The sequence below is a fragment of the Chelonoidis abingdonii genome, chromosome 10, assembly GCF_003597395.2.
Source record: "Chelonoidis abingdonii isolate Lonesome George chromosome 10, CheloAbing_2.0, whole genome shotgun sequence".
Lineage (NCBI taxonomy): Eukaryota > Metazoa > Chordata > Testudines > Testudinidae > Chelonoidis > Chelonoidis abingdonii.
Genome location: NC_133778.1, coordinates 27,274,269 through 27,301,932, shown reverse-complemented (window position 1 = coordinate 27,301,932; position 27,664 = coordinate 27,274,269). Strand labels below are relative to the sequence as shown.

Sequence of the window (27,664 nt, the reverse complement as noted above, 5' to 3'; positions counted from 1 at the left end):
TGCTTTTTGTTTTTATAGGATATTGAATGGACTCATATTGAATATTTCAACAATGCCATAATTTGTGACCTGATAGAAAATGTAAGTTGTAATTGCGGCTTTCAAAGATTTTGCCTTTATGAATTCGTCTAAAATTTGAATTAAAATTTGAAAATTAAGATGTATAAAATGGAAATATCGCAACTGCATTGAATTAAAATTAGTTGGTAATGAGAGCTTTTTAGAATATTGATTTCAGAAACAAGTGATCCTCTGACTTTGTATTAAATCACAGTTCACTTATTTTATTATACTAAAGATCTAACATTTCAAAAGTATGGAATGGACAAAGATAGAGTTTGTCATTGAATTTTCTCTTATAGATGTACAGCGCTTATTAGTGAGATAACAAGAATACATTATCAGTTTATTTCACATAATCAGTGTTTTGATACAGTGCTGTTTTTATTAGAAGATATGAGCAACTGCCAGTCATGCTGTAAATAATGTTTTCTTTTGAATGGTAGCCAGGCAACTCAGTTATTGAGTCACTGTATGCTTCTGATACAGCTTGTACTTAATCACAGTAGTTCATGTTGATTTAACACACATTGTTTCATGTCATGCTAGTTCCTTAACAAAAGTGCAAACTGAAACATTGTTTAACCAGTAGTACAAAATAAATGCTAGTTTTGCCAATAAATTGATTACCTTACCTCCTTTTGAGTGGAAGGCTATAGATTAGCCTCTTTTATATAAACAAAATAGGAGAAAAAAAATGACATTTAGGTTGAAAGTTAAAAGCACAGGTCAGAAGATTCAAATCTCAAGAATGCACATTCAGAAACCATGTGTGTGTTGGGGAGAAGGGGTGAGGAAAATGGGACCTGGGCAGATGTTGAGTTACTGTGAAGAAGGGCCCATTTTCTAGGTCTTAAACTTTAAATGTTGATTAAGATACTGTGAATAGCTAGTGCATCGTCTTCAAAAGTTTATAAGTGTGAATGTGGAGATTGTATATTTTAGTCAAGTGGAATAATTCCCTATACTAGGAGTAGGGGGTGTGGCTGGGGTTCTATCCCTAGGTCTGTTGCTGACCTGTTATACTCCATCTGTAAAATCGGGAGACACCTTTCTTTATGAAGTGCTTTGAACACTATATAGCAGCTTGTAAGTATTATCAGTTAATTAAAAAACACTTTCAAAGTGAAGGGTGTTCACAGTTGGCTTTTACAGGTCCTGCTCTATCAGAGACAACAGAATTTTACTGCTCATGCTGAGGGTGAATTTCGATGTAAGAGCTGAATTAGTTCACAATAAAGAATTAGATCTTAAATTTGAACTTAAGAAAATGTCATTTTGAAGAAAAAAATCCATATGCAAAAACTTTTTTTTTCTTTGAGAGGAAACCTGATTTTCTTCCTATTTGCTCAGGTGTCTTGAAAATGATTCAACAAGTTTTCTTCACCGTTTCAAAATAAAATTTGTTTGAGCTGAGATCGAGCTTGTGAACTGTGTGTCCAAAAAGAAGAATTTTGAGAAAGTTACAAATGGCTAAAAAGAGGGGTTCAGAATGGAATGGCTTCTTTGCTCTTCATTAAAAAGCATCTGTAATGTGAAGGTTTGAAATTTGGAAGGCTGATTGCAAAGTTTTGACTTGTTAAATTAATGGGTCTGAACAACAGCAGAAAATGCACTAATATGGTTGATCTTTACTTCTGACTTCTGCATTTCTATGTATATTTTGATTAAGTAAAGTTCAATCTTAGTTACTGTTTGTATAAGGTAGCACAATTTTATTTATCTGCATAAAAAGATAAAAACAATGCGTTAAGGAAAGAAGGACATTTGTTTTTAAACTGCAGAATCAAACTGGAATTCTGGCTATGCTAGATGAAGAATGTCTGAGGCCAGGCACTGTTACTGATGACACCTTTTTAGAGAAACTGAACCAAGTCTGTGCCACTCATCAGCACTTTGAAAGTAGGATGAGCAAGTGTTCACGTTTCCTGAATGATACATCACTGCCTCACAGTTGCTTCAGAATTCAGCATTATGCTGGCAAGGTACTGTGCTAAAAGAACATCCCCGTGGCTTGACCTGTGTTTTTTACATGTGAGGCCAAACTCCATGTGCTCCAGATTTGGGAGGTGAAACAATGATGTGTTCTTTTAAATACTAAATGATGATACAGTGAAGGAATGATGTGGAAGCTTGGAGTTCCCTCAGTCAAATGCAGAATATAAAATTAAATTACTTCTATATTCTTTAATCTTCCTATTAATAAACCAGGGACAAGTTAATTATTTTACAGTGTATTTTAATTTTTGAGGATTCATCCTGCACTCATTGAAGTCAATGGCAGAACTCCTGTTCTCTGAGGCCTGGTCTACACTGGAGGCGGGATCAATCTAAGTTACTCAACTTCAGCTACGTGAATAACATAGCTGAAGTCGACGTACATAAATCTACTTACCATGGTGTCTTCACTGTGGTAAGTCGTCGGCTGATGCTCCCCCGTTGACTCTGCCTGCACCTCTTGCCCTGGTGGAGTACTAGAGTTGACGCTCGGCGGTTGATTTATCGTGTCTAGACTTTATCGATTGCTGCCCGTCTATCCAGCTGGTAATGTACACAAGCCCTCAATCACTGAAAGTGTATAGGTTGTGAAACCAAAAATTTCCTGTTTAGGGATGCAAAGTTTAACACACATTTGAAGATGGAGTATTGTCTTGAAAATGGGTTTGCTATCACTGAAATGGCTAATACTCTGACAAAGTAGAGTTCTTATAAATTTGAGGGAAGCTGACTTTATTTTGAAATCTTATGTGTTTAGACAGATGGAAGATAAAGCGCTACAGAGGGCTTGGAAATGTATTTTGTTTTTTACTAAGATAAACAGCATGAATTAGTACAGGCCTCACAGTTTGAAGTTTTTGATATTTTCTTTGCATATAACTTTTTATTTTAAATAAGAAATCATGATCATTACGTTAGCTAAGATAAGACTATCATTGACAGAGTAGGCCACTGATCTGAACCTGAAAAATCGTTCATTTCAGTGCATGAGTGAAGGTTTGGACAGGTTTAAAAAAAAATCACCCATCATTGGTTAGAACAATGTATTGATACTTTTTAACATTATTTTAACTTCTCACCAGTTTGTGTATCACAAACTTGACATCACAGTTATATATCTTAGTCTGTGGCAGCTAAGTTGCTGGGAGCAGGGTTTGATCGGACTGGCATAGTAGATATCCTAGTGACATTTATATTTTGTGTTTGATGGTTATATTTTATATTGGATTGTAATCTGCCCTGGACTGCTATTTAAGGCATTTTTCTTTGTTTTTTAATTTGATTGTCAAAATTAAAATAAACTGATTGCAGATCATTCTCAACACTCAGAATGGGATTAGGGTAGATAATCTGTCTCTGCTAGCAGCCAATGAGTCCTCATTTGTTCTGACATTCACAACTGGGCAGAACATTCAGTCAATACGTACTATTTTGGCATTGTTTTTCCATGCCCGGTTGAAGACAATTTGATCTGCGCAAATTGATTAACAAAAGAAGGTAACTTTTTTACTTCAAAATATCATTATTTAAGTTATTGTGTATGTTTTTCAGTAGTAATGCCTGGCAATATTTTCCGTATGTTACATTCAGAATTGCGTTTTGTAAAGGAAAATGAAATGTTTCCAGTCACTTGATCCACTGTAAAATATGGTGACATTAATATTCAGTTTTATTACATGTACTATAGACATTAAAAGTAAATGAAATCATGAAACTGAAGGCATCTGTATTATCAAAGAGATCATATGCCAAGATGTTCAAGACTAAAAAAAAGAGCGTAACCCAAAAAACTATGGTATTCTCCTGTGGAGAGCTAGGTAAAACTATGCTGGAGGCCTCCTGTGTCTGCAATTGCAGCTCAGATCTTCCTGGCCATGCATGTCATCAGGCTGTTTTCCATGTAAGAATTATTTTTAAAATGTCAGCTCCCTTGGGAGTATACAGCTAGCCAGTACATATCAACTGAGATGTAGGAATTCTCTCGTGTAATTTTTAATATTACTTTGTAACTGGCTGTTTTACTTAAGTAAACTTATATAAATGTGGTTGGTTGGTTGGATATTTTGGAAAGGTTTTTTTGGTGTAGTGATTTAAAACAGTAGGAAATAATCACTGCATTTTTCCAAAGGGAGAAATTATTAATTTGACTGGAGTGGGAGACTTCGTTGGCATGTTAGTTGGGCGAGGAGGCTTATCAAGTTCCCAGACCATCACTAAAGAGTATTATTTTCTGTAAAATATTTTGACTAGTGTTGGCTGAAAATTTACTAACTTTTCTGTTTTGTTTAAAAAAAAAAAAATCTGTATGGAAAATGTCTACGTTGTTCAAAACATTTTAGGCTTTTGTTGAAAAGTCAGAAACCTCCAACAAAGTTGTGTGTATGTTTTCTAAACATTCAAAAAATGTTGAGAGAAATTTCAATGAAAATATTTTGGGGTTGTTTTTTTTTTTTTTGGTTTTTTTTTTTTGGGTTGGTTTTTTTTTTTTTTTTTTTTTTGGAAAATATCATATGGTTGTGGGGAGAGGAGGGACTTCCTGACCAGCTCTAATTTTGACCTATATTATGTCCCAAAATATCAATGAGATTCTTCTATGTTGTTTAGGTTATGTACCAGGTAGAAGGATTTGTTGACAAGAATAATGATCTACTCTACCGTGACCTCTCCCAGGCCATGTGGAAGGCCAACCACTCCCTCATTAAAGCATTATTCCCAGAAGGTAACCCTGCCAAGATTAACCTAAAGAGACCCCCAACAGCAGGTTCACAATTCAAGGCTTCTGTAGCTACTCTGATGAAGAACTTGCAGACCAAAAATCCAAACTATATTAGGTAAGTTTATTCTTTGAAGCTTTTAAAAAATGATAATGGATATGTCTGCCTTTAACCAAATGTGATAGCAAAAAAAAGAGAGGATGGATGGCTCCAGAAAGTAGTTCAAGAGATAATGAAACCTCTCTCTTGTAGCTCATTGATGTAAATTCAGTCTAGCTGAGCAGTGACTGAAAATTGTTATTCTTTCCTGCTTGTTCAGTTGTCTATATGAAATGAGTTGGTGGTTTTAGTACACTTCCCCAAATCCTCCACCAGAGCTGGCATTAACAGGACTCTTCCTGGAGAATTCATTGAATGAATTGGCTAAGAAATGCAACGGCTCCCTTACTCTTGTAGAGTCAAGGGTGAGGTACATTGGTAGGGGCAGTGTGAGGAAGCTTGCTGCCCATGCCACATAATTGTTTGTGGATAAACAGGACTTCATTCTAACATCTTCCACAAGCAGGCCATTAAACAAAAGAGTGTAAAAGGAAGAAAAAAAATAGAGAAACTGAATAAAATTATGGTCCTAATTTAGCAAAGTGCATAAGCACATGCTTAAGTTTTAAGAACTCAAATAGTGCTATTGACTTCAGTGGGGCTATTTATGTGCTTAAACTTAGTTATATGGTTAAGTGTTTTGCTGGATCATAGCCTATCTGCATATCTCACTGGTTTGTAATTGTATATGCATTGTATTTGGTATGTCAGCAATTCACAAGTATATAGTTAATATTTTAGAATGGCAAGTTTTCTTTCATTGTAGGTTTTTAGGAAATGAAATTTGAAAATGGGATGCCATTTGTATCCAATGCACTTACCTAAATTAAACATGAACTAATATCTGATCGTGTGTGGCTTGTAAAATTTAAATTATAACAATAGCTTTACATGTACAATACAATAAACAAGTATTCCTACAACATGCAGAATATTGTTTCAATTTCCAGATGCATCAAGCCCAATGACAAAAAAGCTGCACATATCTTCAATGAAGCTCTAGTGTGTCACCAGGTCCGGTACCTAGGTCTCCTAGAGAATGTCCGGGTTAGAAGGGCAGGCTACGCATTCAGACAGCCTTATGAGCTTTGTCTAGAAAGGTATAAGATGCTTTGTAAGCAGACGTGGCCCCATTGGAGAGGACCTGCTAGGTAAGAAAAACATTGGTATTCTTATTCCTTGATAGCTCAGTGAATAAAATAATTGCTTTCCACATATATTGAAATTTTTAAATAAATCAGGAATTCTAAAATAAGATTAAATATTATCCAAGTGTGGCTTGATTCTTTCTCACTATTTCTATTTCAAACTCTCATTCTTTGAGTGTTTGCTCTTGTCAGTTGCATTCTAGGTGTATGTGTGCTCACGTGCGCGGTCGTCAAAGATTTTTGTCTTAACAGTGTCCGTAGGGTTGGCTGTGGTGCCCCCTTGAATGCCATGCTCATGCGTCAGTATATCATGTGCCACTGGCCCTACGCCCTCTCAGTTCCTTCTTACCACCCGTGGTGGTTAGTTGAGTGCCTTTCCTTGCATAGCAAGGGCCAGCAGTTTTGTCTCTTCTGCCTTTGAGCCTTAGGGCCTTGTAAATAGTTGTTTATAATAGTTAGTGTTAAGTAGTTAAGTGTAGTTAGAAGTTAGAGTCCCATCGGGGACTTCATTCCAGGTGGGGCATGCCCAGTCTCCAGGGTTTAAGCTCTGCACAGACTGTAACACACCTATGCCTGTAAATGACCCCCAGAGCAGCTGCATCAAGTGCTTGGCGGAATCACATGTGAAGACAAGTGTCATAGTTGTAGAACGGTGCCCAAAAAGAAAGCTAAGAAGCATGACTCCCTAGCACCGGGCAAGAAAGGCCATGGGGCATCAGATAAAGGACTCAGTTCAGACCGCCTGGGCACTCTGGAGCCATGTTGACATGCGTTCCCAGTCAGAGCCCTTAGCCCCTTAAAGGACCCACCACCAATTCCTGGGAGCGGTACGGGACCCAAACTTTTGGCGACACTTGATGCTTTCCCAAGCTCCGTCAGCACCAAGAAAGCAGAGGTCTCTGCCTGCGCCGCCAGCACCATGTGTGCCACAGCAAGTGGCAAAGACTCCCTACAAGGGCAAGCCAGGTATGAAGACCCCCCAGAGGACAGTGGAGCGTCACCGATCCCCTGAGCCCTGTAGAGTAAACTGTTTACAGGTGCAGGTGTAGTATTTGACTGAAACACTTCAATCAGTGCTATCTAAACCCCTGTATTATCTTTCGACATTCATGTGAGATCCTGTCTCTTTTTTTCTTTTCAATGTAAAACCATTATTGTTGTCAAAAACTAGGCCTTTGCTTGCACTGTTTAATGGTAATTATTCCCTTTGTACACAAATTGTTCCGTCCTCTTGGAAAATATGATTCTTGTGTCTATAGTTTAATTAAAAAAAATGAGTAAAGGAGTTACATTTCCATTCTTCTTGTGTCAGACACTAAGGATTTAAAACATCCTTAACATGCTGCCTGTGTGTGTGTGTGTGTATTGTGTAAACTCTTAAGTAGTCTGTATGTTTTGGTCTGAAGAGTTTTAAATATAGCTTAAAAAGCTCATTTTTTTTCTCTTAGGGCTGGTGTAGAGGTACTTTTCAATGAACTGGAAGTACCTGAGGAAGAATATTCCTTTGGCAGATCAAAGATATTCATCCGCAACCCAAGAACGGTGTGTGAACAAATCTTTTCCACCACAGAATCTAAGTCAGTGCTTTTGAGGGAAGCATGGGGTTTTCCAGACCTGGCACTAAATAAATAAAAGGGAACTGGGTTGCTGAGTGGTGCACTTTAAACTCTGTCTTTCCAAAGTTTCTGCTCCCTGATTATGGTAGTGCCCATTTTTTTCAGACTGCTTTAAGCACTAATCAAAGAGCAACTTGCATGACGATTACCCATCAATAATGCTGAAGAATTTGCTGGATGACTAGTGGAGGTTTCTCCAAACACAATGTTCTGGTACTAGAGTGATAAACATTGTATAGAAATTGAAGTGATTAATTGCCGGCTTATAGGAAGACATTCAAAATAAATCTAAGTAAGGTTAGGAGGGAATTAAAAACCTATGAAGGTAATTGTCAGCAAGAGCCCAATATGTACCATAGTCTTTGTCCACTGAATAACCTCAGGATGTAAGGCGTACATTAATCAATACCACATTTATGTACAGTAATGGTAAGCCAGCCAAAGATTTCTCAAGAGGTGAAGTATGGGACTCAGGGAATTGATCCCTTTTTGTCATACTAGTTACGTTTTTGTGGTTTTCTGTCTTTTATTTATTTTTATTCTTTTTACTCAGCTCTTCAAATTAGAAGACCTGAGAAAGCAACGTCTAGAGGACTTGGCCACGCTCATTCAGAAAATTTACAGAGGCTGGAAGTGTCGGACACATTTCCTTTTAATGAAAAGGAGCCAGATTGTGATTGCTTCCTGGTGCAGGAGATACGCAGTAAGATGCAAGTTTTATTAAACAGGGGTTTCTTATTAGTACTTAATGATTGTTTTTCTTTATCCACTTTGATGAAAGAGATGCAAGTATCCAATTTTATGTCTGTATTTAGCACCAAAAATATCCACCAAGTAAACTGAGTTAAATAGGCTCATGGTGAAGTACGTGATCTGTGTGAAAAGGATTGTCAAGGTATCCTGGTTAGTTCAACCATTTGGAGACAGGCTTTCTCAGCACTAATGGTGGGACCGCTCTGTAGTTCAACAGACTTTGCACTGTGCAAAACTTTGTAGCATATATCAACAGGCAACCGATGCATACAAAAGTATAGTAATGTGTATGTTTATTGTATGTGAAATTCTATCACTGTAAGGTGTGTTTTGTCTTTTGTCTTATCTGAAGCCTTTAAATTTGAGGCACAAGAATGCTTGGGAGAGTCCCAATGATTTATCTTATTAGGTACAGCTCATAAACACCTGTGTTTAAATGGTTCTTACTAGTATAGTTCTAAGACCATTTCAAATTTTGTTGTAGACAGGATCTTCCACATCATTATGAACTGAACACAAGTGATGTAGCATTTTCAATCTTTTTTCCAGTTACTAAGAGAAGTTTTTAATTTCCTCTTGTAAAGAAATATACATTATCAAGACTTATGAAAGTCCAGGAGAAGGTTTGATGAAATAGCACTTCACACTGAAACAGAGCTCCTCTTAAATAAATGTTATGATATTGTTAAATTAGTGTATCCCAGATGATGCACAGTTTTTGATAATCATCTACGTGGCCTTGAAAGCCTTCAGTATTCAGTTCGATTGAACAAGGAGGTCAGTCAAAGATTAACTTGTCTTGGAAGATTAGAAAATATGTGGCTACTTATATCTCAAAATAACTCATTTACTGTCTTGTTACAACTGTAAAAATTCATTTCCAATACAAACTTGTCTAGTTTAATTCACTCCCTTTTCTTCAGCCAACATTAGGATTGGATTGCTTTACACCTATGTATCTACATTACTGAGTATACCAGTAGAGCTTTAATGATTTAAAAATAGAGTTGTCAAAGATGTAATTTGCAGGCCTGTTGATATAAGAAAATGAGAACAAAGGAAAAACCAACATTTGACCTGACCAAATCTGTGTGAACATTAGGAAGAATATTTCCGAATCTGTAGAGCTCTATTGGTTTACTGGAACCGTACAGCGGTCATTTTGTTAAAATGCAGTCATTTGGCTCCTTGAAGTGCCCCAAAAATTACCCGGGGGCAAACCTGCCCCTCTTTTTGAATATAAAGAGCATTCTTGCATCAGAACTAATGTGATTTGAGGCACAAAGAGGATCAGTGTTTGAGAGGCTGCATAAGGGGTGTACATCCCCTGCCTGAGTAAAGCTCAGGGTCTGGTGAGGGGATCGGCTGCTTCACAGAACCGAACCCGCCCATCACAAAGTATTGTCTGTGAGAGGATTGTGGGGAGGAGGTTGAAGCTACAGTAGTGGCCATGGAATGACTCCTTAGCTTTGTGGCATGTGAGGAAGGGTTTCTAACATCTAGACATCTTGATTAGCAATTGAAAAGGGCTAAACTAGAGCCTGAATTTTAAGGTTACCTTCAGTGGTGCTGTAAAACAGAATGTTAGATTATCTTGAAATTTCCATTAGCAATATCAATCTTAAAGGAACAATGCAAGATTCATTTCCTCTTACCCACACCCGGCCCTCAGCAGAGCTGACCAGCACAGTTTTTTCGGACTGGGTGCTGAGCTGAGTATTTGGCCCTTCATGTTGCATTGCAGAACCTTCGGCCTGTTGCTGATAGGGTATTAGATTAACCAGCAGTTTACTAGAAAGTAAGGATCTTATTGATCTTAAGAAGAAGATGTTCAGCTGTTCAGGAAATTGGAATGAGGGTGTACATCGAACTGAGTTAGGTGGATAGCATTCCAGTCCGGCATCAGCAAACTATCTTTTTTTAAACTATTATCAGTACTGATACTGTAAGAGGGCAATGGATGTGAAGAACAACAGAAGCCATATGATTGTCAATGGCAAGCTCAGCTGACAAACTGGAGCAAAGCGTTTGTGACAATCTGAACAATTTTGTTGGTGGGAAGGATGACAAAACAGTGACTGTTTGTATTTAATTCACATAACTTTCCTTTGTTGGCCAGGAAGTTAGTCTTTCTTTGTGTATAAAGTGGCTTTGTCCATGTACTCTGCTGTCTGTGTGTTTGTTTCCTACTGAGTTAGATGTGAAATCCATACCCTCATTTGTGTTCAGAAATTAACCCACTCTTCTCCATTAGTTTTTTGATTAAATTGCAATATGAATATATTTGTTAGATGTTACTAAAAAGGTTTTGATGTAAAGCAATTTTAAAACCACCTTTCTCTGCTGAACTGTATTTACTGATTTTTAATACAGCAACAAAAGAAGTATCAGAGGATAAAGAGTTCGGCCATTGTAGTACAATCTTACATCAGAGGATGGAAGGTGAGTTTGACATCACTGAGCAGTGACCGCCTTGGGTTCTGCTAGCCTAGGCTAATAAAATTTGAGGATGTTGGGCTCAGTTGAGGAGAGATGAGTGGTAAGTAGCAGATGCACTCTCTGATTTAGAGACTTTCAAATCATAGACAAAACTGAACACAGTTTTATAAAGTTTATGGGTCAGCCAGGTCCTGGGTCAGATTGTCCTGAATTCAGTTGTCTGTGCCTGCTGGGGATGTGGGAATGCTCTTGATATAAGTATACTTGGCCCTTGGAGAGAATGTGTCCTGTTATGCCACCCTGTCTTCACCCCCAACTTGTTGTGGTATTGCCTCTCTTCAAAGAATCCTGTCCAGTGCTCTTGAAGGAAGAATTGTGACCATGACACACACTATAAGGAGCAAGGTGATAAAAATGAGATTTCCTTAGTGCTCAGACAGGGACTGGAGGATATCTGAAATCTTACACCTAAAACCTAGTTTCAGGAAAGAGGTGAGCCCACTTTTTATCTTGTGGGGAAAAAATCTTGGCATCTTAGTATTGTTATATCCTTCACGAAGTAAACTCTTTGTGTGCTACAAGGGTAGTCCCAATAGTTGTAGGACAGGTGCCAGTGTAGCTATTGCATGGCCTAAAAGAATTGAGAACATGAAATTATTTGTGCAAACTCAGATTAATAGTGGTTTAGCGACCCAGATATAACCTTGGTTCTTTATATTTATGTAGTTGGTCCTTTCCATATGAGGTGTGTGTGCTTGTCACATGCACCTGTGCCGGAAGTTTTTCCCTTAGCAGTTTCCATAGAGGAGTGGCTCTGGTGCCCTCTGGAGTGGCACCTACATGGCACAGTATAAGGGGCACCACTAGCTTCCGCCGCCCTCAGTTCCTTCTTGCTGCCAGTGATGGTGTTGGAACATCTGCTGGTTCGGCTAGCATTGTTTCATTCTCTGTTCTTGCAATCATTGAAAACCTGTAAAATAGTTGTGTATATAGTTAGTAGTTTCTTTGTTAAACCCTTAGTAGTAGTTCTCAACTCTTTGTTATTTCTGACTGGGATTCAGCCAGGGGATGGGGCATGCCCTGGTCCCCAGACTCTAAGCCCTGCGATCTCTGCAAACAGCCTATGCCCATCAGCAATCCATGTACCAGCTGCCTAAGATGCTTAGGTGAGGGGCACGTAAATTATAAGTCCCGTATCTGCAAGTCCTTTAAAGCTAGGACGAAGAAGGAGCGCGATATCGCTCTAAGAGCGCTTCTAATAGAGTTGGCACTTACTCCGGCACCGGAGCAGCAGTCCGACTCCACACCAAGCACCGTGGCCTCCGTGCACAGTGCTTCGCCAGCACCATCCACGAGCTGGCACTACTCTCTGTCCACGGCTTTGGTCATGAAACAGAAGAAGAATGTGAAGGGATGATCTACCTCCCACAAGGGAAAGGAGAGGGTTGGAGGTGAGCCACCACCCATGCTGGGCAGCTGAATGCCCCCTTCAGGAAGTCGAGCCCCAGCTCAAGTCGAGTGGTGCAGCCCATCCTGTACTTTGCCTGCGACTCCAGATAGCGGTGCAGGCCCCAATGAGCTTCAGGTGCCATCGATGTGCGAAGCCCTTCAGGCAGCCCTGACACTCCTGGGCTTGCCCACATTGGCTCCAGCAGTACCATAGTCTTCGGGGAAAACCTGCTTTGGGATCTATGCGTGTGTCCTCACCTCAGTGGCACCGTTCCCTATCGAGAGAGATGTCCCGCCATCGCTCACCTGTGCCAAGCCAGCATGCCTCAGAAGGAGAGAGGCACGCTCAGTGGAGCTCTCTTCAGTCCCCGCACCGGGGACACTGATTGAGGGATTCCAGGTGTTCCTTGCCGGTGGATTGGTGCAGACCCTCTGGGGCATGTGCCGCCTAGCAAGATCTCCGAGACTGGTCTCAACCATCTCCAAGGGCCCAGTACCAATCAGGGAGCAGAGACTGCTGATCACCCAGCCATCACTGCCCATCTCTTAGGAGATTGCCCTTCTTAGGAGATTCCTCCCAACAGCTGGCCTGTAGTGGCTCCCGGTCCCGTTTGACGTCTGTGTCTGATGCAGATCTGCTGAACGCCATTGGGCTCCGAAACCCCAACCAAGATGCCTGACTCGCTCAGACAGGTCGGCTTTAGGTCACAGCAACTGGCACCAGTCAGACAGGAGCCACTGTGCTGCCCATTCCTGGTCACCCACTACTTACAGTGATGCTGGCATTGATGGCATTGAAACTGGTTCATGGCCCCAAGTGCAGTGGCACCATGGTACTTGTGGAACCCTTGGGGGTTCACACAACCTTCCCAGGCTGCCTGATCAGTGTCGGGAATCTGGGAGAGGCCAATAGCCTTGGTATCCCGTCCCCTTATGGTGCTCGAGACTTCGGGGCATAAGACTCTGCAAGTCCAGGAGGATCCAGGGGAGCAAGCTGCTGGACCATCAGTGGATATAGAGGTTCCCGGGGCACCGGCATCGTCCTCATCATCACCAGACAAGGCTGTCATGGGGCCCCCTCACCCAGTTCCTCAGGATGATGCCAAAGCGCACCAGAAACTTTTGAAGAGAGTCACTTCCAACCTTGGGCTTTAGGCAGAGGACTGGAAGAGCCCTCGGACTCTCTGATGTCCTCTGCTCCTCGACTCCTGCCAGGATGGTCGTACCCCTTCAAATCACTGGTGCCCTGTGGGAGACCCCCTCTTCCCTGGCTCCAATCTCTAAGAGGGCTGAACACAAGTACTTTGTGCTAACCAAAGGGCATGAGTACTTATACTTATACTCCCACCCTGCCCCCAATTCCCTTGTGAGGTGGTTAACCACAAAGAGAAGCAAGGGCAACCCGGGAGAGGCAAAGGCACCCCCAAAAATAAAGACTCAAGGAAGTAGGATCTCTTTGGGTGTAAGATTTATTTGTCTTCTAACCTTCAGCTAAGAATGGCTAACCACCAGGCCCTCCTTGGCCGATATGACTTCAATATGTGCCAACCCATGGCCAAGTTCGAAGGGTCACTCCCCGAGGCTTCCAAGGAGTTCTGAGCAATCCTTGATGAGGGCACAACCATGGCCAGGGTGGCCCTCCATTTGGTGTCAGATGCTGCAGACGCTTCTGCCTGCACCATGGCTTCTGCTATCTCCATGTGGTGAGCCTCTTGGCTGCACCTCTCTGGGTTGTCCACTGAGGCTCAGCAATCAATGCAGGACCAGTTCTTCAATGGCTAGGCCCTATTTGCGGAGCAAACAGACAGCAAGTTGCAGTTCAAAGCTCAGCAGCCACAGGGCCAAGGGAGTCAGTCTTGGCAGGACCAGCCCCTACAAGTGCCACCCGAGCCACCTGCCTCCACCCTCTGCCCAGTCGGACTTCACCTGTAATAAGCAGGGGGCCAAAAGGTCGTTTTGAGGGTGTGCCCAGGGCAACCTACTAGACTATTCGTCAGATCCGTCCTTCCCTGTGTTCGCCAACCGCCTTTCCCTCTTCTTCTCTGCCTGGATGGCTAAAACCTCAGACAGATGGGTCCTCAGGACAGTGAAACAGGGTTGTGCCATCCAGTTCCTTTCTACCACCCCCACCCTTCCCCGCTCCTCTTCAAGGACCCCTCTCACAGAGTCTCCTCGTGCAGGAGGTAAACGGGTGACTACAGATGGGTGCGGTGGAAGAAGTTCCTCTTTAGTACAGGAACAAGGGGTTCTTTTCCCGGTACTTAATCCCAAAGGCCAGAGGTGGTCTACAGCCCATGCTGGACCTGCAAGACCTCAACAAGTACCTAAAGAAGTTAAAGTTCTGCATGGTTTCCCTGGCTTCTTTTATCCCCTCCCTGGATCTGGTAGACTGGTATGCCAGCCTCGACTTGAAGGATGCATACTTTCACATAGCGATCTTCCTCCGGTTTACGGTGGGGCCCCACCACTACCAGTTTGCGGTTCTCTCATTCGGCCTGGCAGCAGCACTGAGTGTTTACCAAGTGCATGTTAGTGGTAGTGGCTTCCTTCAGGTGACGGAGCATTCAGATTGACCCATACCTCGAGGTCTGGCTTATCAAGGACAGCTCCAGGTCTCAAGTCCAAAGGGATGTCATGGTGGTTCAGGCCACGTGTCACTCTCTGGGCCTACTGGTAAATGACAAAAAGTCAATGTTAGTGCCAGTGCAGAGGATAGAGTTCATCAGAATGATCCTTAACTTGACCTGCGCCAGGGTGTTCCTGCTGCTGGAAAAGTTCCACACATTGACGAACCTCCACGTTCCCTCTGACTACAGCCAGGGTCTGTCTGCACCTCCTGGGTCACATGGCAGTGTGGTCTGCCATGCCAGGCTCCAAATGTGGCCCCTGCAACAATGGCTGGGGATGGTCTATTCCCAGTCCAGAGACCCCCTGGAAAAGATCGCTACCGTTCCCCAGGCGATACTTACCTCACTGTGATGGTGGACTGACTGCAGGACAGTCCTGGAAGGGGTTCCGTTCGACAACCTCCCTCACTCCATCGAGTTGCTGTCAGATGCCTCAGACCTCAGCTGAGGTGCACACCTCAGTGATCTCCAGACACATGGGATGTGGTCGCCAGAGGAGGCGAAGTTGCACATAAATGTCAAAGAGCTCCGAGCAGTCTAGCTGGCGTGCAGCGTTTTCCTGCCCCACCTGTCGGGCAAGGTGGTATGAGTCCTGACGGACAACACAGCCTCAATGTTCTACATAGACAGGCAAGGGGAAGCGCGCTTGTCGACTCTCTGTCAAGAGGCACTCCATCTTTGGGACTTATGCATCAGCCACAATGTCAAGAATATGCTGGTGGAACAGCTCAGCAGGGACATCTCCTCTTACCACTAGTGGTCGCTCCATCCAGAAGTAGTCTGCATTATCTTCCAAAGGTGGGGAATTCCCTAAGTGAACCTGTTTGCCACCAGACAGAACAGGAAATGCCACCTGTTCTGTTTTTGGCAAGGTCTGAGCAAAGACTCCCTCTCTGATGTCTTTCTCCTGTCATGGTTAGGGAGCCTGAGGTACCTGTTCTGTCCAGTTCCACTCATCAGCAGGGTCCTGGCAAAGATCAAGAGAGACAAAGCACAGGTTGTTGTGATCGCCCCGGGTAACCTTGCCAGCATTGGTTCAGCATGCTCATGAACCTGGCAGCGGCCCTTCCTTGGCCACTGCTCAACCGACAGGACCTGCTGTCAGAGGACCATGGTCGGCTCCTACACCCCAACCTCAAGTCTCTCCACCTCTTGGCATGGATGCTGTGTGGCAGGAGCAGACCTATTCAGAAGGAGTCCAACAGGTCCTCCTGGAAAGTAGGAAGCCTTCAACCAGACTGACTTACCTGGCCAAGTGGATGAGGTTTTCCCGCTGGGCATCTGCGTGTGGCATCTCTCCCTTGCATTCTTCTGTACAGGCTGTCCTGGACTACCTGCTCCATTTGAGGAACAAGGATCTGGCACACTCTTCTATTAGAGTGCATCTTGCGGCCAACTCTGGTTTTCACCTGCCGATCCAAGGAGAGATAATATTTTCCCATGACATGATGATCAGATTTTTGAGAGGGCTTGAGAGACTCTTCCCATAGGTACAGGTTTCTGTCCTCCAGTGGGATCTGAACTTGGTATTCTGTAGGCTCACTGGCCTGCCCTTTGAGCCACTGGGTTCCTGCTTCTTTTCCCTCCTGTCATGGAAGGTTTCATTCCTGGTGGTGGTGACACTGGTGAGACAGGTCTCTGAAATTAAAGCCTTGACCTCAGAACCACTGTACATGGTCTTCTGCAAAGATGAAGTTCAGCTGGGCCCCCGCCCGTCCTTCCTGCTGAAGGTGGTATCTACCTTCCATATGAACCAGGACATCTTCCTCCTGGTCTTCTGTCCCAAACTGCACAAGATCAGTGAAGGGAAGCGTCTTCATGCCCTGGATGTCTGAAGGGCCCTGGCTTTTTACTCAGAATGTACCAAGCCTTTCCATAGATCAGCTCAGCTCTTCATTGCTACAGCAGACAGGATGAAGAGCCTTCAGGTGTCCTCACAGAAGGTTTCCAATTTGATTACCTTGTGCATAAGAACCTGTTACAACCTGGCAGGGGTTCCACTGCCGCCAATTGTCAGAGCCCACTCGATGAGAGCTCAGGCGTCTTTGGTGACCTTTCTGGCTCACATCCTTATGCAGGACATCTGTAGAGTCACAGCGTGGTCCTCTGTTCACATGTTTACCGCTCATTATGCCATCACTCAGCAGGCCAGGGACAATGCTGGGTTCAGCAGAGCTGTGTTGTAATCTTCGTGTCCGTGAACTCCTACCCACCTCCAGGGGTACTGCTTTGGAGTCACCTAATAAGGAATGGACATGAGCAAGCATTCGAAGAAGAAAAGACAGTTACCTTTTCTGTAACTGATGTTCTTCGAGATGTGTTGCTCGTGTCCATTCCACAACTTGCCCTCCTTCCCCACTGTCAGAGTTTCTGGCAAGACGGAACTGAAGATGGGAGGAGCTGGCGGCACCCTTTATACCGCGCCATGCAGGCGCAACTCCATAGGGCACCAGAGCTAGTCCCTTACAGATACTGCTAAGGGAAAAACTTCCGGCACCAGTGCATGTAGTGAGCACACATCTAATATGGAATGGACATGAACAACACATCTCGAAGAACACCAGTTACGGAAAAGGTAACTGTCTTTTTTTGCATATAGCCATTGAATGCTTTAGAACAGTGGTTCTCAACCTTTTTGGGCTCAGGACCCATTTGTAAATGTTTATGGCCTGTTGTGACCCAGTAAATAGTCTGTGGGTGGAGGCCCTGGGGTGGTTTTGGTCAGGTCCTGCCCTCTGGTAGGGTGGGAGGGGAGGGTTGGTTCCTGCCTGTCATTCACCCACAGTGGCAGCTCCTACAGGCCCTGGGCTGTGGGGCTGGCTGGGTGTGGCTCTCAGATCTGGGCGTTGCAACCTCTGGGGTTGCAGCACCACTCAAGTTTGACCCCATCCTCCTGACTGGACCAAATGCGTATGAGTGGAGTTGTGACCTGGCTCCTGGTGTTGCAGTGTCATTTACTCAATTTTGGCCTATTCAGACTCCTGTCATCGTGACGCTGGGACTCCAGAGGTGGCAGAGCCAGGAGCATGGAGGCAGGCCCAGCCAGTCTTGTGGGACAGGAGCTGCCACATGACTCTTTGAAACATTGTGGTGATGCACTTTTGGGTCCCTGCCCATGGGTTGAGAAACCCTAATTTAGAACATAAATGTGCTAAAGCTGATCAGAAAAGCTATTTGAGCTATAACTAAAAGGCCCATAACCTCTGAGTTACTGAAGTCCTCAAATCATGATTTAAAGTCTGCAAGGTTACAGAGAATCTACCGTTTACTCTAGTTCAAACCAGCAAGTGACCTATGCTCCACTCTGCAGGTAGCTCGAGTTACCTACACTTGATTTAATCTTCAAATCAGCCTAGCTCTACTGGGAGTGGCCACACTGCCAAATAACCCCTGAGTAGTACAGAACAATTTGATGAGCCATAAAACATAGTAGCAGTCCCCCAATGCCTTGCTAGCTTCAGCATCATCAGCGTTTGGGCTTCAACTTTCCTTACCTCCCCTTCTCTCTGTGAGATAGCTAGGTTAAGTTTAGAGGACCACTTAACAAGAGCCAGAGATTTTTTTTTTTTTTGTCTGTGAATGAGAGCTGGGATAAGGGAAACACTTGAATTATAGCTTGAACTGACACTGGAATGAGGACAAGCCCTAAGTGCCAGCAGCCTCTGAGGACAGACCAAAACAGTCACATTTGTGATTAGTATTTGTGTTATGCTGGTGCCTAGAGATGCTAACCAAGGCTGGGGCAATATTGTGCTAACCACTGCACAGACGCAGTGTGAGAGACTGCCTTGAAGAGGAGGCAGGTTGAGCTTTTTAAGTGTCAAAATGATTCAGGAGTACATATCCCATTGAAACTCAATGAGAGTTGTGTTCCTAAATCAATCAGGCTTTTCTGAAAATATCACCCACCAATCGAAATTGATGAGATAGATGAAGGGTGGAAGTGAAATATTGTCCCGATTGTACAGAGGGAAATTGAGGCACAGAGAAATCAACGACCCGTCCCAAGTCACATGGGAAGTCTGTGGCAGAGCCAGAAATTGAACCAAGAGTCCCAGTCCAGTGCAAGATCCATCCTCTCAGATCTGCACGTTATTCTGCTTGTCCATCTGCAAAATTTGAGGTTGTGTTGGGGTGTTTTTTGTTTTGTTTTCCTCCCTCTCAGATTTGAGCTAGAAAGGCACAATAGAGTGTAAATCATTTTGAAATTAAGTTAGGGTTAGAAATAAGAATATTACTTTTTTTTTTAATTGATCACAGGCTCGAAAACTTCTTCGAGAACTTAAGCATCAGAAGCGCTGTAAGGAAGCGGCCACAACCATTGCAGCTTATTGGCATGGTACCCAGGTAAGAAGATGCCAGCAAACATTCAGTGTTTCAAGGCCAGTGTTTGGAGCAAAGGTCCTCCAGAAAAGACAGAGAAATGTTTTGAATGGCTTAAACTACTTAACTTCCATTTCACTTTGCTGCACACATTTTAACAGTTGCAATCTGGAAAACCAGGACATACTTTTGTATTTATGGTTTTGTAGTGACTGGTTTCTTTCTTTCTCTATCTCTCCATTGGGACCTGCAGTAACCTTTTCTGCCCTAAACTTTTTCTATAACCCGTTTTCAAATACACCACAGGCGCGAAGGGAACTGAGACGACTGAAGGAGGAGGCTAGAAATAAACTTGCTATTGCTGTTATTTGGGCTTACTGGCTTGGATATAAGGTACTTCATGCACACGTTCCATGATTCTTTCATTACCCAAGAACACTCAACTTTAATCAGTAGTAAATAGTGAGGATTAATAACTAATACAAGTGACCTAGTAGATACTAAAGCATGATCCTTGATTTTTCCCATTTCTATTTATGCCACACTTAATAAATCTAGCAGCATCCTAAATGTTTGTCTTGTATATTAGGAAATTCTAAGCATGCCCAGCCAATAGTACTGATTGCTTACTAACAAATCATTAGACTAGATTAAAAATGATTAGAGTGCAGCAAGGTCAAGTTAGACAATGCATTTGAACTAAATGTAAATGTCCCAAGCATGTGTTTTTCTGTTAAGTGCTTGCAGTGATACACATCTAGATTTCTTTTAATTGGATTGTGTATTCTGTGACCTAAATTAAACAGGCTCCTTTTCAATTCAAAATAGTACATTTTAAAAATGTCAACATCTTTTGTTTATAATTTGTACAAAATCTGAAATCAGTTTTGATTGTTTCTTTGGTTGTGTAAGAGAAGTCCAGTATTGCAAATTAAGTACAATATTATGACCCAAATTTGAGAAAATGATGTTAGTATGCAGTTCTCAATTTATGACCCTCAAAAAATCCCAGGAATTCCAGCATCAGCTGTTTGTTTTCAGAAGCGAAGTCCCACTGAAAGATTCTTGCTAATCCCTGGCTGCAGTTTTGGGTTATGTGAACATTTGAAATGTTGTACACTAGGGAATAATGCTGAAACAATTGTTTTAATTAACCAAAAACTGTTTATTGACTTAGAATTTGTATTCAGTCAATTAAAATTTTAATGTAGCCCAATTACTTGTATCCTGCTTTATATGTGCTATCAAAACACCTTGCGAGTTAAATGAGGAAAGAAATATCTCTAATTCTAGTAGCATGCTAAAATACAGCAGAAGCACAATGCTGAGCTTGATCTTAGCCGTTTTATTTTGTCTAAGAAATTTATTTCTTAGAATGGAAAGGTAACCCTGGGAATCAACATATAAACATCTACAGAATTTAGCTCCTAGGAGATCTTTTTATTTCTAGTTTGATCTTCAGGTGTCAGAGAAAACTGTTAAAGCTGTCATTATCAGAGCATATTTACATAAAATAAATGGAGAACAAAATTTAAGTCTCGCTATCTTGTCCTAACTAGAGTAGTATAAATGTTATTTATATTAAAATATACATATTTAAAAAATCATGTTTATTATGGTACTTGGTATCAATATATAAAACAATTGATTAAATTGTTAATACCATAGTGATAAGTCCTTCATGCAGAGTAATAGCTCAGCATCAGTATTGGCAAACTGAAGTAGAGTAAAGATGTATTTTTCTATTAAAAAAGGACATGACAAACAAAAATGCAACATTAATTCTATATTACGGTACCTAATAAAATATCTTGCACGTTGGTTTATATTTTTATTGTACAATTTAGTAGGGTGTTTTTTGATAAAATTTAGGGTGTTTTACATAAAAATGGTTTAGTAGGGTGTTTTAGATAAAAATGTGCTTACCATGCCCTCAGGCATAAACTTAATAGTAACCAATTTAATTTGGCCCATCAGAGTTATAAAAAAATTTTCAGTATCTGGCAACTTCCTGTCATCTTAGGAAACTCTCTTTTCCTAAGAGGGAAATTAAAACAGAAGCTTCAGGAGCCATCTATCTCCAGTGATTATTTTTGTATTTGTTTAAGTTTTTTATTTTATTTTTTTCAAAAACTGTAGAAACAAGGTAACTCAAATTCCTTCTTCAAAATTCAGGCAGATATTGACTATGCAGTGTCCTTAGCATTAGCATGTCATACACTGAGAATTTGAATGTGTGTACCATCCCAAATGAACTAAAATGTATCCTTTATAAAGGCTTAAATTAATGGAGAATAGCCTTTATTATTAAATTGGAAGAGGATCCAAAAAGTGCAGCTGGCAAAAGTGGGTGTGGATTCACAGTTCCCTCAGTATACCTAACAAGATATAAATACTGCAAGTACGTAGCTGTAACTACTATTACTGTTATGTCCTATCCAAACCAATTGAAGCTACTTATTTGTTGGTCTTGTGTCTTTAAATAACTGAACAAATAAATTTACTAATACCTTCTGAAATGTAAAAAGTGTAACTGAACAGAATCTCATGTCTTTATGTATAGTACTTCGGAATTTTGCTTGCCTAAACAAAGACTATAGATGAAATTTATGTAGTTGTCTCCTTGTTTTGCACGTGATGAAGTCATGCTTTTTGGTGGTATGACATCACCAATGTCTTCATCGTGTGGAGAATCAGAAAGAGAAAGAGATCATTTGCTAGACTGAAGAAAAATATATACTGGAATCTTAACTAAACCTCAGAAATAAAAGTTCTAAATAGTGTGTAAAATTGTGTAAGAAGGATTCTTAAAAGTTGTGACTAGGACCAAAAATAAATCATCATTTAAATTGTTAGTTAACCATACTGTGCTCAGGCACTTGTCATTGGAGGAGTGAAGTGTATAGTGTGACTTCAGTTATTCTTCACTTTCATAAATATCGCTTTGGTCTTGTTACTGGAGGGAAAGCTCTCCATTAAAATCAAGCATCAGACACTCAGCGTTGATGATTTGCAGACACGCATGGCAGACATTACACAAATGTTCATAGGAAATGATGGAGCCTGTGTAATTCCTACGTTTTGTATTAGTGAAGCAGTTTAGAGGCTTGTATTGACCGCATTTGTGCCTTAACACCATTTTCACCAATGGTTTATATGCTGTTCTTCCATCTTTCTATATCTCATTCATAAATCGGCTGTTCTGTCTGGGAGGATCTTTTTCCTGGTCATTGTGCTATCTGCATCGGGCTGTCTCTTTTATTCACTATCTAAACATTTTAGGCTCGAAGGGAATTGAAACGCTTGAAGGAGGAGGCTAGGCGTAAGCATGCTGTTGCAGTCATTTGGGCTTACTGGCTTGGACTGAAGGTACTTTCTCAACCACTCCCTTGTGTCAACAATGAACTCAATAAAGCGTGGCGTCTACTAACACATATTAAACTATTAATTGTGTGGGATCACTAGCGAGCATGATCTTAGTTTTGCTTAGTTTTGTCATGGACTTTTTTTTTATTGAAAAAGCCTTAATCCAAAAATGTCTGTTAAATGAGACGTGGAAACCTTTTTAACAATTGTTACATTTACAGCTGTCTTTAATCTGAGGATATTCCTTGTTTTATCAGATGTTTCAATTTTCAAGTGGAAGATAAAATACCAAAAATGTTTTTAATTAAAGGGACAATATCATGGTGGTTGACTTAAAATTTGACCTACGTTGGCATGGATCGCATCTGGAAAGATTACAAACAAGTATTTTCTTTTCCTGACCTATTCTTATGGTGGGGAGTAGTGTGTGACTATTTAACTGTCATTGCTGCTCATTTTAGACCTACTGATATATGTGGGATAGCCAAAGTGTGACCTAGAATTAAGCATAGTGTCCAGTCATTTTCATTTGAGTTGTTTTGATGATGCAGCATTGCATGCTGTGACATCTATTCAGTGGAGGCCAGGCCTTCTTAGAAAAGTTGAATGATTACAATCTGTTAACTCCATTTTTTCTATATCCTTCTGCATTGAGGATTCGTTGGCAAAAGAAAATACATTTGCAATCTGTAAAGTGTAGTTCTATTCTGTAAATAGACTGTGAAAATGGCATTTTGCAGGCCTCCATGTTTGTGTCACAGTAATTACCTGTCACCTTTTGCTTAATTTACAAGAACAAAAGTTTTAAGCTGCTGTCCTTGAGCACTTAGATCTGAGAGACCAGATGAGTGTTTTTGGCTTGATCGTTGTCACCAGTAATAGAGATTTTCTTGCCCAAACCGGGATTACACAAGTGTAAATGGGGACAGGTTTCTCCAGTTGAAACTTTATTGACAGTTCTGTTGGTGATGCATAAGTCATAACTCTTCAGACGTGTTCTATTGTGTGCTAACATGGATAAAATGTAGTGAAAACTAATTGTCACTAAATTAAATTAAATGTGACTCAATATATATATGGGAAGGAGAGCAGAGGATATGAAGGTGCCATTTTTAAGAAGTCACTCTTCAGATTAGAATCATGCTTTACTGCTGTCAAGGTAGGTCAGTTTTTATGATTAGAAACCAAGAGAATGTCCCTTCTAGGAAGTCAAGAACACTACTGTATATTGAGCATCATTTTTTAAATGAAAACTAACTTGAATAAAGACAAAACCTTTAACATGTTATATGGTAAGGGCATGCCTTTGTCTGTATATGCTATGGTTTTGAAGGTTTTATTTTCGGCAGAAATGAACTCATCTAATGGACTCATTCTTTGGAATATGAATACACACTGTGAGTTCCATGGCAAGATTCTAGCTATGTATAATAATTTCTACACCAATTCTGTGTGATTTGTTTGCCTGGTTAGATACCTGTTTTCTTCCAACATGTTTGTAGAGGGAAGCTTTTGAGTTAATAGCTTTTAAATCAAAGCACTTTCACCTATTTGAATCATGATCATTAGTATTTTGAAAAATAGAGCTGGATCAAAAATTATTTTTGATTATTTTTTTTGTTTATGGTAAATACATGAGATTTTAATAGCATGTACAGTACTTCCCAGATTTGGAGTTCTCTAGTACTGATCTGCCAAGGAATTATATTATTGCTGGCTTTCCTACTGTGCCAGGATGGAGAGAGAGAATGAGTGTGTGTGTGTGTAAGCTTAGTTTTTAATGAGAATATTGTAACACAGACAACTGCTCATAAAGAGTAATAGCAACTCTGTTTTTAAGGAGTACCTGTTAGAACTTGGTAAGATTTGGGACCCATGTATTACAAGGAAGTCACCTTTTTAATATTTTTCAGTGACTATTGTCAGACTGGGATTCAAGGTGTTAATCTGTTTATAGGTGGATAATATCCTGTGCTAACGTGCCAATAGTGATTTGTGTGGTAATTAGAGAAGGCTAAACCTTAACAGCATAAGGAAGATATTTGTAGGGGGATGGATAGCTCAGTGATTTGAGCCTGCTAAACCCAGGGTTGTGAGTTCAGTCCTTGAGGGGGCCATTTAGGGATCTGGGGCAAAATCAGTACTTGGTCCTGCTAGTGAAGGCAGGGGACTGGACTCGATGACCTTCAAGGTCCCTTCCAGTTCTATGAGATAGATATATATCTCTATATGTTTTACTGAACATTTCTGCAATTCATTTAAAAAAAAACCCATTGTAGAACTGAAGGGAAAAAATCCCTTATTAACTGAAGAAGAAAAGAAAAATGTGAACGGAGAAAGTTTGGAGAGAATGAAGCACTTTAAATACTGTTAATGCTGTTAACGTATCTCAGTAATGTGTGATTAAAAAGGTTTTTTTCCCCCCCAGTGTTGTTGTTTTTTTTTCATGACAACATTTGAGAAATTCTTCTTTTCAAAATGGTGGCTTAGAGTCGAGCTGTGTGAGAAGCTCAGGACTGGAGAGATGGCTGGCGGCATGGGGCTATGTGAACCTTTTGTGTTTTGGCTAATGTGGGTTTTCACCCCCGGCTTTCACTTTGGTTTTGGTTCAGATGAATCCAAGAACGCTATGCAAAATTTGCCAAAACCACTCAGCTTGCTGTGTGGAAAACTATGCAAGACCATAGCCATTTTTCCTGATTTCCACTAAAAACTTTAACAGATTTGCTTCTAACCCAGCCAAGGCATGCAAAAAAGTTCATGAATTTCAGCTAACTTTTCATGAATTTTGGGCATTTCACAAAAGTCCAAATAAGGTGTGTTGTCTCAATTTTGGTTTCAAATGTGTAATAGTTGGAGAGGTTAGTGGTAATACCAGAGGTTTCTCAGTTTTCTACCTTAAAGTTGCTTTAAAAATCATGTATATAAAGTACACCGCTACCCCGATTTAACACTGTCCTTGGGAGCCAAAAAATCTTACCACGTTATAGGTGAAACTGTGTTATATCGAACTTGCTTTGATCCGCCGGAGTGCTATATCAGGTCACATTATATCGCGATAGAGGTGTGGTACCAGAAATCTTTTAATGATTACTCATGATTTTTTCTGCCAAATTTTATTTCATGCGTCTGACCCTAAGCAAAATTAATCTGTTTTCTCTGCTCCTTTCACAGTCACCAGTATTTTTTTTTAAGAGCACTTGTATGAAAAATTTAATGTATAGTACTTTCCTTCTGAATTCACTTTATCATTATCTTTATTTATTTAGGTTTATAAAATACACACATCAATAAACCTCCAAGTGCATGTACAGAAAAAAATCCTCCCATCAATTAACAAAATACTTCAGAAATTGACCGAGTGGCAATTAAGATTCAATAAAATCCTTATCACTAAAAGAGCTCCACTCTCTTTATCCAGGCTTACAGCTGTGAAAATATTTTCAATATGCGATAGACTTAATCATATTTGACAGTTGTAAAGATAATGGAAAGTCCTCTACTTTTTTTTTTTTTTTTTTTTTTTTACAGTATCACTTTTAATATAGTTCTTTGCAGCTTTAGGCAACTTTTATCTTTGTCTGTAACCTATTTCCCACATCTTGAATGTGCCTGATTTTTCTATGGTTTCCGTTGGCCACACTTGTAACTTCACATTTCACTTTCTTAATGTACAATGCGTTGTTAAAACCATTTGTGGATAAAAGTTAATTTGTACATATTCATTCTGAAGGCTTGTTTAATGTTTCAGGTCCGTAGAGAATACAGGAAATTCTTCCGCGCCAACGCTGGAAGGAAAATTTATGAATTTACACTTCAGAAAATTGTAAGTACCTATATACATTATAGGTTAATATAAAATTTTGTTTTCTAGCATAGCCAGAAGTGTTAGCTGCATGAGTGTATTAATATTTTGTAAAGTAGTCATCATACTACAGAGGTGATAGCATGACCATTTAGTTCTTTATGTTGTAAAGAAGGGATATTAACATGCTTTGAATTTAAGGACATGGGCAGCCTACACCTAAAGCATCATCAGCATTTCTCAGTAAATTTAGCCTCCCAAACTTGTGAGCAGGCTTAATAAATGTAGGAGTTGCAGTTAAATAACAACACTTACTGTTGAAGAGCACCTGTCATTTCTAGATTGTTTCAGTATCTTTACTGGTTGAGATTAATAGAACATCTTGCTTCCAATTTATCACAGATGCAAAAGTACTTCCTGGAAATGAAGAATAAGCTGCCTTCTTTGTCACCAATAGACAAAAACTGGCCAGCAAGGCCGTACCTCTTCTTGGATTCAACTCACAAGGAATTGAAGAGGATTTTCCACTTGTGGAGGGTAGGGTACATTTTGGTCATATGATTTGAGTGCCTCAGTTTTGTTTATGGAGGATGTATTTTGAGGAAATATTTGCTACAGTGTTAGCCACTAATTTTTTTGCACAAACTTTGTTTTTATCATTGTATTTGGCCTTCCAGACATAAACATACATTACTCTTTTTTTCCCCAACCACTGAAAGGACTAGGTAAAGTGTATTACTTCCCCTCTGCCCGGATCTCAATTTAATATGAAGTGAATATGCATAACTAGTAGCTTATAGTACTTATGTTCATATCCAGGGCTGGTGTTCACTCAGTCTAAAACTGGAAATACTCAGTGGAATATTATGCATGTGAACTGTGGTTAGCTAAAATTTGTTTTGTACCTGTTAATGGAGAAAATGGCGAGAATCTTTTTAAGTGCTGACAAGACACTTTGTGAGCACTCAGCATCCATAATGATCTCTTTGCAACTATGCTATTTTCTGCAAATTGTCAAGGAGAAAGATTCTCTTGTAACTTTTTAACATGGTAAATTGGGAACATGCTGAATTCTGCAAACAGTTCTAAATTCTTCAGCCATACTTTGATAGTTATGTATATTTGTGTGTGTGTATTAATAACTATTGGTAATTATTTGATGATGTTTATATTCTAAATTGTGTTTGCTTTCAGAAAGTTGAGTTAATGCTGGAAGTAGGGGGCCCCACTCAAAGCAACCCCAGGATGAAACATTTATAGCAATACA

General features: G+C 40.7%; 1 protein-coding gene across 5 annotated transcripts in view; it reads left to right on the top strand.

Annotated features, from left to right (window-relative positions):
• MYO1B (myosin IB) overlaps window positions 1-27,664 on the top strand; it is a 208,653-nt gene that overhangs the window by 162,109 nt on the left and 18,880 nt on the right. For 3 of the 5 annotated variants that reach the window (XM_075070045.1, XM_032763332.2, XM_032763333.2), the window contains exons 15-26: window positions 19-81; window positions 1,845-2,045; window positions 4,663-4,889; window positions 5,822-6,022; window positions 7,468-7,561; window positions 8,189-8,338; window positions 10,762-10,830; window positions 19,164-19,250; window positions 19,533-19,619; window positions 22,509-22,595; window positions 26,344-26,418; window positions 26,800-26,934. In XM_075070045.1, coding sequence (XP_074926146.1) covers window positions 19-81; window positions 1,845-2,045; window positions 4,663-4,889; window positions 5,822-6,022; window positions 7,468-7,561; window positions 8,189-8,338; window positions 10,762-10,830; window positions 19,164-19,250; window positions 19,533-19,619; window positions 22,509-22,595; window positions 26,344-26,418; window positions 26,800-26,934 — 1,476 coding nt within the window. The remainder of the gene's footprint in view (window positions 1-18; window positions 82-1,844; window positions 2,046-4,662; window positions 4,890-5,821; window positions 6,023-7,467; window positions 7,562-8,188; window positions 8,339-10,761; window positions 10,831-19,163; window positions 19,251-19,532; window positions 19,620-22,508; window positions 22,596-26,343; window positions 26,419-26,799; window positions 26,935-27,664) is intronic. The other 2 variants (XM_032763335.2, XM_032763336.2) reach the window with 2 other exon arrangements.